The sequence below is a fragment of the Neofelis nebulosa genome, chromosome 1, assembly GCF_028018385.1.
Source record: "Neofelis nebulosa isolate mNeoNeb1 chromosome 1, mNeoNeb1.pri, whole genome shotgun sequence".
Lineage (NCBI taxonomy): Eukaryota > Metazoa > Chordata > Mammalia > Carnivora > Felidae > Neofelis > Neofelis nebulosa.
In genome coordinates, this window is record NC_080782.1 from 117,250,205 (window position 1) to 117,262,524 (window position 12,320).

The window sequence follows — 12,320 nt, forward strand, 5'->3', positions numbered from 1 at the left end:
TTCCCTCCTTCTCATCTCCTGACTGAGTGGTACTTAGTGCCCAGGAGACCCCCTGCCTGCTGACTGTGAGTTTCGATCTCCTGGAACATCCAGGGCAGATAATCCACACCAAAGCTTAACATTAGCTTGTCTTGCCTTGATAACCTCTCAACTTCCTTATCTTGGACAAGGCCATCCAATTTTTAAACCTAGATTTCTAAGGTCACGTCAAAGCTCAAACATCACCATCTTTATCTTGGCAGAAGTTACACTGGCATTTTTCAAAGGCCAGACTAGAATGGAAGATACAATGTGAGACCATTGTGGGATAGTCATAAATGTTCTTACTTCTGTCACAGTGTCAGCTCTTCTCAGTAGGATTACATTTTCCTAGGGATTTGTTTTCTTCCGTAAAACCTCTATCTTTCAGAGCCCTGCTCACTGCTCAGCCCCTTGTCCTGTCTCACCCCACCCCCCACTCCTCCACACACATAATCTGAGTTTCTTCCAAGTTAAGAGTAGATGCTGCTAATACTAGGGAACTCAAGACATCCCTAGGAGGCCCAGTTTTACCTTTGAACATCTGTATCTGTTAGGAAAATAGTTATTACAGTCTTAATACAATAGTAATGTTAGTCTTAGCCTGATAATATGGGTTTTTATATTTATGTTGGTGGTATTAATATAGCATTGCATGATATAATGGTATTAATATAGCATTGCATGATATAATAGTATTAATATGTACAATATCTGTCAAAATTAACACTATACTATTTACCTATGTATTGATAATTATTAATCTCCCAGGTGTTCCAGCCTTTGCAAAGGACTTTTGAAACATTATCTAAGTCAGCCCTCACAACCATATGAGAATGAGGCCCCCAATCCCAGTTTACTTATGAGAAAACTGAGGCTGGGGTTGGTAAAGAGCTTGCTGGAGGTTTCAAAGTGAGCAGACAGGTCCAGGACCTGACCCAGACCCGCCTCCTGGCCCACACTGGTCTCTCCACAGTCTTCTTCACACTCTGTTTGTACAGAGACCAGTCCTCACGCTTTTCATCTGACATTCAGGTGACACAGACGTTACCTACATCACAGAGCTGCTGAGGATAAACATGGTGGTGTGTGTAAAGCCTTTGGGAAGGTGCCCAACTCATAGTAAACCTCCAATAAATGCTATCTTGTGATCCAGTGGAAATTTTTGTCTGGAATATTTCCACTTATCAAAATGGATTCTTTCTTCTTCCAAGTATTTTTTTTCTACTTCAAGTATTATCTTTATATTTTTCATTGTTACTCAGGAGTAGTCTTTTCTCTTTTTGGGTACCATTTACATTAAGATGGTAAAGTCCATTTTCTTACCAGTACAATCTGAGCTGCAAATAATTTTCAGAAAATTATTTTACTACAAAAATTTTAATTGGCTTTTTTTCCCTCCCAAATGTCAATCACATCCTTTGTGTCTCCTTCATAGTCAAACACTTCTCCCAAGCTTAGAAAAACAAGTCATACCTAGAAATTCTGCAAAAATGCCAGTTTCCATGGCAACCAAATAAGCAGACATGAAAAATGTCAAATGTAATCAATCAATGCCTTTGAATTTTCTTTGAGTTCTATGGATTCCTTTAAGTGATGGACAAGAAGGCCAGTGTTTGTATTTGTTTTTTTCTTCAGGTTGGAATATATTTTCCGTATACCTATATTTTCATTTTTTTTCTTTTTTATTCATCTCCAATTTACACACAAAGGATCAGTGTTTATAATTTGAGGGAAATGACAGAATCACAATGTGAAATAATCTAAGACCCCTGCAGAGAATTTGACATAAATAATTTTAGGTCCTGGATATCTCCTCTTATAGTCAGTAATATTACCCTCCTTTTCATAGTACTTTACAGTTCAAGGTACTTTCCCAAGCATTATCTAATTTAACCCACAAAATAATCCTGTTATGGGTAAGTTGTAAGCATAACCAAAGATCCTCAGAAGGATAAAGCAACTTCCTTAGATATAGCAGATTGTTAAATAAAAATGCAAACCCAGAATTACTTATCCTTTGTCCCTTTTTACTAGTTCTTTATTGTTCTCAAAAGAACTGCTAAAATTTCCCTTAAGTAAGTTGCTACCTGCCAGCCTTTATAGTCAAGATGTTCCAAAGGCCTAATGTAAGTGCAACCTGCTGAAATTGAAGGTAACTAATTTCTTATCACTTGAAGTAAAATTAACTTCAAGTGCAGGGTAAATTATCAGAGTTTCTAAATCAATGAAAAATAAGCCCTCTTTTTTTCACAAAAGCTGGATTATTAGAAGAGAAATCAGGAAGCTTTTTCTGTAGAGGGCAAAATAGTACAGATTTTTAGCTTTGCAGGCCAGTCTCTCTGAGACCACTTAATTCCATTGTGGCAAGAGCATGACTGTGTTCCAGTAAAACTTTATTCACAAAAATAGAGGCAAGAAATTATTTGTCTCATGGGCTGTGGTTTATCTACCCATAATCTAGTCACTTGAGTTTATTCTAGAAAAATGGGGAGTAAGGTTTAGGTTGTCCTTATTGAAGCACTGAGAGAATTATCAAGCAGAGGACAGGCATTCTTATATGTGATGGTCTTTTGTTTATTTGTTTCTTTGATTGTTTTATGCAGGGAAGTGATGGATGAGCGGTTGCTCCAAGAAACCCTACAAGTCTGTGTTCTCTAAACCATATGACAGGATGTATTATTCTTGCCTCTGGCTAGAGGGCTAGCCAGGGAAACATACTGGCATACATTCTTTAATTGCACACACACTCTCAGGCTCTTTATTATGTGTTGTGCTGGCAACCACTGGGTAGACAAAGATGAACAAGGCTTGTTGGCAGCTTTCGAGCAGTTTGCAGTCTGGAGTAGGAGCAGGAGAAGAGGTGGTGAAGACAGATAAGCATGCAAAAAACGATACCCATAGTATAAAGAAAAATGCAGAAAGGAGCAGTAAGGAGGTATTAGCCAAGTGCACTGAAAAGACATAAGCAGGAGAAATGAGGTTTGTCCTGGGCAGTAGGGGTGGTATGACTGGAGAAGGTGACATCTAGCTGGCCACGAGTGATGATAGGATCCCCAAGAGAGCTGAGGGAAGGGCAGGTCAGGAAGAGAAAACCATAGGCACATGGGTACAGAGATTCAGGGCATGTGCAGGAAAGAGCATAATCCCCCTTAATCGTGCCTGCAGTATGGGACAGGTGAGGAGAGGTACAGCAGGAAGCAGAAATGGGAGCTGGAAGTCCAGCTGAATCTTTTTTTTCACTTTTTTTTATGTTTATTCATCTTTTGAGAGAGAGAGTCAGAGCGCAAGTGGGGGAGGGGCAGAGAGAGGGAGACACAGAATCCGAGCAGGCTCCAGACTCCGAGCTGTCAGCAAAAAGCCCGATGTGGGGCTGGAACTCACGAACCATGAGATCATGACCTGAGCAGAAGTCAGCTGCTCAACTGACTGAGCCACCCAGGCACCCCAGCCAAATCTTCTGAGAGCCTGAAAGGCAAAACTGAGGTGTAGGGGTTCTATTCTACAACATAAAGGAGCCCTGGGTGATTTTTGAGCAAGTACATAGATCACGTCAGACTTGGGCTTTACTAAGAGAAGTATCACCAGCAGTGTGGGGAAAGCCAGGTTCATTCATTCAACACACCAAGAACCCTAGACCAAAGCTGTCCAGGAGAAATATAATGGGATCCACAAATGCAAGCCATGTATATAATTTTTAAATTTCTTGTAACCACAATTATAAAACATAAAAGAAATCATTGTTTTTTTTTAATGTTTATCTATTTTGAGACAGAGACATAGAGCACGTGTGCACACATGCATGGGAGGGGCAGAGAGAGAGGGAGAGAGAATCCCAAGCAGGTTTTGTGCTACCAGTGCAGAGCCAGACACCAGGCTCCATCTCACAAACCTCGAGATCGTGACCTGAGCCAAAATCACAAGTCGGTCACTTAACCGACTGAGCCACCCAGGCGCCCCTCGTTTTAATAAGATACTTTATGTAACCCAATTTATCCAAAATACTATTTCAACATCTAATCTATATAAAAACAATTACTGAGACTTCTACATTCTTTGTCTTACACTAAGACTTCAAAATCTGGTGTGTATTTTCACTTAGAGCAAGTCTCAATTCTGACCTGGGGCATTTCAAGCGCTTGGTGTGGCTAGTAGTCCCCAGACTGGATAGCTCAGCTCTAGAGCATATTTAATAAAAACGCATCCAGGAAGGGACCTTGGCCTGAGTTGGAAGCAAGCTCAAAAGACAGCATTTAAGGATGCCTGGCTGTTTATTTTGCCAAGTCTCCTTGTGCCCTGAGTTCTTTTAGAATAACCAACGTGGGAATAACTGCTGTGCCTTTAAAATAAAATATTCATAAAGTGCCATGTGGACTTAGAAAATCCTGCTCTAGCCAAAGGTAGGTAAACTGTTAAGGTAAGTAAAATCTCACACGCTTGTATTATAATTACAGTAGTCTGAATGAGGAGTTTGAATCTTAACATTTTTCAGCTGGAGAGACTCTTCACAATTATTTCACGAAAACTTCCAGTTTTACAAATGGCAGAGACCCAATTCCACTCAACCAGATATTACTCCAGGGGTTGCCTAATTCTTCCCTTTTTCTAGTTTATTGTGTGTGTGTATGTGTGTGTGTGTGTGTGAGAGAGAGAGAGAGAGAGAGAGAGAGAGAGAGAGAGGAGAGAGATTCTTTGGGTACACGGCAGAGGCAGAGAGACAAAGATAGGCAGCAGATGTGGGGTTCAGGGGGAGGACAAGAATAAGGAACATTTGCTAAGAGGCTTTTTCAAGCTACAAATGCCAGGCCCCCTGATCTACTGAATCAGAGCCAGACTCACACACCAGATTAAGGTAATGCCATGGCTAATCTACAAGAAGACCTATGTTATCCTTAGAAATGTAACAAAAACACAGAAGATTTTGTTCAACCAAAGTACCTGAAAGGTCTAAAGGTGGAAGGAATACGTTATTAAACTGCTTGGCAGGTTGGTTGTTGGGGAAGCAGGAGAGGGAGAAGAGTGGAGGTAGAGAAGGGCACAAAGGGACATCTGTGGACCATGCAGAAAGTTCCGGACACCAGACCCCTTTGGCAGAGACAGCCCCGTGATCTGCACTGTTTTTGGCTGGTGTGTGTGTGTGTATGTATAATGTCTGGGGGTAGAACTAAGTTGTCACAGAAGGAAAGATGATGTTCAGAATGTATCAACTGTCTTTATTTTTTACCTCCCCCGGTGTCTCAGACAAAAAGGAAGGGGGAAAAGGGGGGAAATGTTTTGTAATATCACTTTGGGCACCATTTTACGAATCTGATCGTAATACTGAACAGTCCTAAGATGCCCACATTTATCAGCTTGCACCTGGCCGGGAATGTTAGCCTGAAAAGGTGTGCAGGTGGTCTGTTTTGAACTCCTCCCCACCAAGGTGAAAACCATTATAGCTCCGTGTCCTAATTTTAATGTGCATGCGGCCACCTGGGGACTTGTTAAAATGCACGTCCTGATTAGAGAGGTCTGGGAAGGAGGAGCCCCAGATCGCGCATCTCTGACAAGCTTCTGGGTGATGCCTGTGCTGGCTGTCTGCAGACCACACATGGAACAGTAAGGCCGAGGAACATCAGATACTGCCGCACAAAGTAATACAGCATCCCCAGGTATTTCCTCCTCGCCTGCGCTGTATTTCCCCCTTTGGGCCCTTCGGTTCCCTTCCCTCGGAGGACACGGCGGCTGGGAGGAAGCGATGAGGGGTTAGGAGCCCAGAGGGCCCGAGCTAGAGATGCTTTCCTTGAAGGCTCCTCCCGTTTCATCCTTTGACCTCTCTGCCTTCAGGTGTCTAAGCTTGAGAGAGAGAAGACTCAAGAAGCAAAGAGGATCCGTGAGCTGGAGCAGCGCAAGCACACGGTGCTGGTGACGGAACTCAAAGCCAAGCTCCACGAGGAGAAGATGAAGGAGCTGCAGGCCGTGCGGGAGAATCTCATCAAGCAGCACGAGCAAGAAATGTCAAGGACAGTGAAGCTGCGGGATGGGGAGATCCAGAGGCTCAAGTCGGCCCTGTGTGCTCTCCGGGACGGCAGCAGCGACAAAGTACGGACAGCGCTCACCATCGAGGCCCGAGAGGAGGCCCGGAAACTGTTTGACGCGGAGCGCCTTAAGCTCCTACAGGAAATTGCGGACCTGAAAACTGCCAAGAAGCAGGTGGACGAGGCTCTCAGCAATATGATCCAAGCGGATAAAATAAAGGCTGGGGACCTTCGGAGCGAGCATCAGTCCCACCAGGAAGCCATCTCGAAGATCAAGTGGGAGTCAGAGCGGGATATTCGGAGGCTGGTTAGTAACCCAGTGCAGTGCATCGGGGGCACATGGTCTTGGCAGGTGTCAGAGCGCCGCGGGCGCGCTTTTCCAGGTGTCTCTCATGAGTGCCCACCCCTTGTCGAGTGCTCTACCCAAAACACAAGATGGGTCCATAGGTAGGCAGGTAGGTAGATAAACAGATAGGCCCAGGCCAAAATTGGGACTGTAAAGTGTAAAAGACACTGGAATCACCTTTCTTCTAAAAACTGGATTCTTCCAGCCGCACATGTATGGAGAGTGTTCAATGATTCCTGTTTTCTCGAATGTCTATAAAAATATTCTAACTAATGAACTCTTCTAAAATCGACATGTTTTGTGGGCGTTCCATTTATAAAATGTTACTGTGTTTTTAAAGGGGTAGGGAAAGTTTCTATGGCTTTTTAAGTTTCTGTGCCATCTGAAAATGGCAGCCACTGAGAGCTTCCTGAATGATTCACCTGTGTTCTTTCCAGGGACTGTGTCTGAAAGCAAGAAATATAGCTGTAAGATCCCTAGTTATTTTTAAAATAGATCTTCTTTCCCAAAATAAATAAGGGCCATTCTAAGCCGGAGCCCTTATAATTTTTAAACTGGATGTCATTCCTAAGTAGTTTATTTGCTATTGCCAATTTCTAAGACTTATTTCAAAGCCTACAGAGTTAGATCTTTTTTCTCTTTTTTTAAATGTTTATTTATTTTTGAGAGAGAGAGTGAGCAGGGGAGGGGCAGAGAGAGAGGGACAGAGGATCTGAAGCAGGCTGTGTGCTGACAGCCGAGAGCCCAGTGAGGGGCTCATACCCGTGAACCGTTAGATTATGACCTGAGCTGAAGTCGGACGCTTAACCAGCTGAGCCACCCAGGTGCCCCAGATCTTTCTTTTTAATACGTATCACCAAAAGCCACATTGGTCTCTCACTATACATAAAATAACAACAAAGTATTATGTGAAAGCCTAGGTTGACCACATTGAATTGTTTTAGAAGACACATTTACATGCATCTATACTCAGATTGCTTAGCTTTAGTTATATCTTATCAAATTAACCCTCACCTATTAGAATGTACTTGATGCTTCTCTAAAAGTAGTATTTTCTGGGAACCTGGCAGGCTCAGTCGGTAGAGCATGCGACTCTTGATCTCAGTGTTGTGACTTATACCCCATGTTGGGGGTAGAGATTACTCAAAAATAAGATCTTTAAAAATAATAACAATAATATTTTCTTAGGAAATCTACACTTTCTGTGTCTGCTGGTTCTAAGCAATTATTTTTTTAAGAACCCAATTATATTCCTTGGATTATATCTCTAGGATTTCAATTTTAGGTAAAAGTAGTTATCATAGAACATTTTAAAAAGATAAATGTGTAATTTTCTTTGTACTGCAATACGGTGTGACTGTAAATTGTTGCCTTTTCCACACTTTCCAAATTCTTTATCTGCAATTCATTCTATCGCCCTGGTTGACAATAAAGACCAAACACAGTGCAGAAATATTGGTCTCTGCCCTGCCTTTGGTTTTTGAAATGACAACGGCTGATGAAGAAAGAACCAGCACTGTGAACTCTGGAGTTAGCAGGTGGGTAGATAAAAAGGGTGTTGTACATCAAATATTTGTGTTTGTTGATGGTTTTGGATATAAACTGAGTATATCCACCTGTTGGTCTGTAGTTTCTTTCTGTGACTTGCTTTTACCAGCATACTACTAAAGTAGACACACAGTCTCTCTTAGTAAGAGTGTAAACCACTCAGGTAGTGTAACCACTACCTGAGGAGTGGTTAAAAAACTGGGTGCAGGGGCGCCTGGGTGGCGCAGTCGGTTAAGCGTCCGACTTCAGCCAGGTCACGATCTCGCGGTCCGTGAGTTTGAGCCCCGCGTCAGGCTTTGGGCTGATGGCTCGGAGCCTGGAGCCTGTTTCCGATTCTGTGTCTCCCTCTCTCTGCCCCTCCCCCGTTCATGTTCTGTCTGTCTCTCTCTGTCCCAAAAATAAATAAAAACCGTTGGGAAAAAAAAAAATTAAAAAAAAAAAAAAACAAAAAAAACAAAAAAAAAACTGGGTGCAAACAGAGAATCATGGGAAACTTTTTCAGTAGTACAGATGCACTTGTCTTCAGTTTTTTCTTTTTCTTGTCTTGTCACTACCCCTACACCCAGCTCCATTTTTGGAACTGGAAAGGAGGGAAATGGGAGCCGTTCTGTTTAGAAAATTTCCCCAGGGAATTCTGGTATGTACCCCTCCCCATCTAAGAACTAGAACTGCGGAAGGATTTTCAGTATTCTGAAACCAAAGCCCATGCTTACAACCACTATGCAGTAGAGACTCATTGGCACTAATTACTGGATATTCTACTTTGAATATCCAGTTACTACTGGAAAACTACTTTGGAAAATGCAGGAAGTATAATGTTGGGGTCAATATTGCATAGTGCCTATTAGAATGGGCTCTGGAGTCAGAAGACTGAATTTAAAATTAGGCTTCACCACTTAGGAGCCATAGGCCTATGGCAAAGTTTTTAACCCTTTGGGTGCTCAGTTGTCATCTGTAAAGTGGTGATAACAGAACTTACATAATAGAATTGTCATAAAAGGAGATAAGGTATATAAAGCTTTGAGTATAGTGCCTTGAATGTAGTAAAAATTAGTAAATTTTAGTTATGATGATGGTGATGATGAAGATGATTATATTGGCAGTAATGGAATAATTTCCAGTACGTTCATTTAGGTAGGGTACATCAGAACCAGCTAGGAGCATGCAGGTGTGGAACTATGGTAAATTGTAAATGACATCATCGATGACAGGTCTAACAAATGAATGTACCATTCAGTTAAGAATAACATAGGATTCAAATTTCTACAAGGAGATAGAAAAATAAAGGCAGTGCTTTCATTCCCAAATTATTAGGACAGTGTTTGAATACTCACAAAGTTATCAGATGATATCATAGGGCCATGCAGAGTTTAGCCCAGTGTCCTTCCAAAATTGATCTAAAATGTAATCGTGTGACTGGGAGGCAACAGCTCACAGATACTTATATATGGAAAAATGGGACTATTTAATAATTTCTCACAGTAAAGAAAGATTTGTACAAAGTCATCTATTATAAATGAGACAGTATAATACAATTTTATTAAATGTCTCTATCCTATCCCCATTTTGAATATTCTCATGAAATATAATGAAATGAGAAGAAAGGTTTCACCCGATGGCTGTGCTTCCCTCAAAAATTGTTTACAGACATTAACTTCACTAGTCCTCACCAGGAGTGGCAAAAATTTTTCAGTCCAATGAAACTCTGATCAATTGGTATTGAATGTTTATGGCCTTCAGTTGGCACGTAATTCTGAGATCAAGCCCAGGCTTAACAGAAGTGAGTGTTGGGATCCATAATTATATCCCACAGGTGTAGGAGGGGCAACAGTGGCTCATATTACCAGGTGTTTTCCATTCCTGCTGTCCCAACCATGGTTTTGACAGTAATGGTAAAATGCTTGCTAAGAGCTATTTGCTCTGACATGTGGAAAAGAATGGAAAGAGCCACATAACATGAACCATGTTCCAAATCCTCTCCTGAATTCGCTGCAAATTCACCACCTGAATGCAAACCTATTGACCTTAGGAAATGACTAGGCTCCTGCAAAAGCTGAAGCTTCTTCAGTAAAAAATGACCAATTCATAGTGGCTGCTGCTGTTTAAGGTGAACTCAAAGGCTATTCCTCTAAACAGGAGGGGATATCAACGATTGTCCTGGGAAATACTGTAGTGGAGTATTGAGTATCTGTATTTAGTAAAACAAATGACTCATTTTAAGGTCAATCTTTCTTTTCTAACTCCAACCAACCTGGACCATTTCAAACAATATATTGAATTAAAGCATCTACACAGGATATACCAGAGAGAAAAGGTTGTTCTCCTTAGCACCTAATTAGCCTAAGAGAGCCTTTCATTGTATGGTACTGCCTTGTCATATTCATAAATTCAATGTACTTGCCACAGTTGTGATTTTTTTCCGTATCAATCAGCAGAAAGAAGTTAAACTCATACCATTGTAAAAATGCATTTTTTTTTTACAGCATTGTTAAATAAAATGTCCTGGGTGTCGTTTAATTCAGATGGATGAGATTAAAGCCAAGGACAGGATCATCTTTTCCCTGGAAAAGGAACTGGAGACCCAAACCGGCTATGTACAGAAACTGCAGCTACAGAAGGAGGCTTTGGATGAACAGCTCTTTCTGGTCAAGGAGGCCGAGTGCAACATGAACAGTCCGAAACGAGAGATTCCAGGAAGAGCAGGAGACGGCTCTGAGCACTGCGGCAGTCCTGTAAGTCTGTCCGAGCTGAAGTGAAGAACTCAGGAGTCATCTTTTATTTAGCTCCCAAGTTTTACTTTCCACTTAAGCTCTTTTCCTGTTTACTGCAAGGCAATCAATTCTCCTTCCTACTATAAAACCAGCTAGTATCTTGGGAACAGGGTTTTCTAAACTCATAGACAACAAAGTGGTCGGCACCGCATTAGCGGGTCAGGAGAGAATTACCGGTCTTTTTAAATCTTTCATAGAATTTTTTTAGCCACGGGATACCTGTCCAAACTTCAGCCTATTGTAAGTGCCATAAATTAGATGAAACTACTTTGCCTCTTGCCAAGACTGGTAATTTTCCCTTGTGTGAACCATTGGGTTGGAAATTGGCAAAGATGGTTGTCATCTGCAGGGGTCAAAATGTATAACTGTATAAAAGACTAAACCACTTAAATCATCATCTGAAAGCTTCTATTCTGATTGAACTTGCCGCTTATTACCCTGGATTTTCATCATTTTATATGAGAAATTATTTTCAGAACTGCAGCCATAGAAATCAGCTTGTATATAGTTGACTTTCATAAGTTATACCTTTCAAATTATTTAGCTGCTAAAAAGATGAAAATGGATTATTTAGGAACAGAGAGAGGTTCCAAAGTAGTACTTAGAACCAAGTAATGAATAATTTATAAATTGGTATTCAGGATATATATATCCCAGTAGGTGGCGGAACCAGGATTTAGCAGACATAAGTTTTAGTTCTATCACTGACATTTACCTGCAGTGCAGCAAAACTGTCAAGATCTACCACATTCTGGATCTACCACATACCAGATGACCTTAGGCAAATTATTTTACTGCTCAGAATTTCCTCATCCGTAAGAGAGAGGCCATAGTGCTACTCCGTAAGGCTGGTCAAGTCTAGAAGAAATGGTATGTAAAATGTTGAGCATAGTGTCTGGCTCATAGTCAGCATTTAATGCATATTAATTATGGATCTACTGGTAGTAGCCACAAGCCCTTGGATGAGTATGACCTCTCTGAATCTTCCCTGATCTGCTGAATCCTCTAGGATTCTATGAATCTGGAGATATAATGTGTGGGAAACTGCTTTATCAACAGTACAGCACTCTCAAAATATAAGATGATAATGGAAGTCTATAATGGTCCTGTGGACTCTGGAGCATAGACTTAATCCATGATGCCATGTGTAAAGTGATCCACAGCAATGATGCCAGTGGGGAAGCCAGGTGTTCTGGGCAAAATGTGCTAGCAAAGGCTGTCTTATAATCTACTGCCTTTTATATGTGAAGGCAATGTACCAGCCTTCTCACACTGGCCTTTTTCACCAGGAATACATAGGAATTTTTAAAGCCCAGCCCTACCTTCTACTCTTTGGCTAAGTGTAATAGGACATCTGTCTTAGCTGTGGGAAGCAATGTGCAGCCATGACTTAAGAGATGCTTCTTGAACCTCATGTAATTATGACATGACCCTGGCCTCATAGCCCACAGATCTGATAAGTTCACCCAACCATCTACTACTCCCCCTGTCAGGAGTCAGGGCTCCAGGGAGTATCTGCCACATGGAATTCACTTGCAATTTCAACCAGTCTTGGTCTTCAATCCATGCAGTGAATGTTGAGGGTTAGAAGAGGGTAAATATTTACTCTTCTCTGAATAG

At 41.5% G+C, this 12,320-nt stretch overlaps 1 protein-coding gene across 6 annotated transcripts in view; it reads left to right on the forward strand.

Moving 5' to 3' along the window:
- Positions 1-12,320, forward strand: part of JAKMIP2 (janus kinase and microtubule interacting protein 2) — a 179,649-nt gene that overhangs the window by 113,118 nt on the left and 54,211 nt on the right. For all 6 annotated transcript variants that reach the window (XM_058732564.1, XM_058732559.1, XM_058732561.1 and 3 more), the window contains exons 3-4: positions 5,845-6,342; positions 10,452-10,661. In XM_058732564.1, the coding sequence (XP_058588547.1) occupies positions 5,845-6,342; positions 10,452-10,661 (708 nt within the window). The remainder of the gene's footprint in view (positions 1-5,844; positions 6,343-10,451; positions 10,662-12,320) is intronic.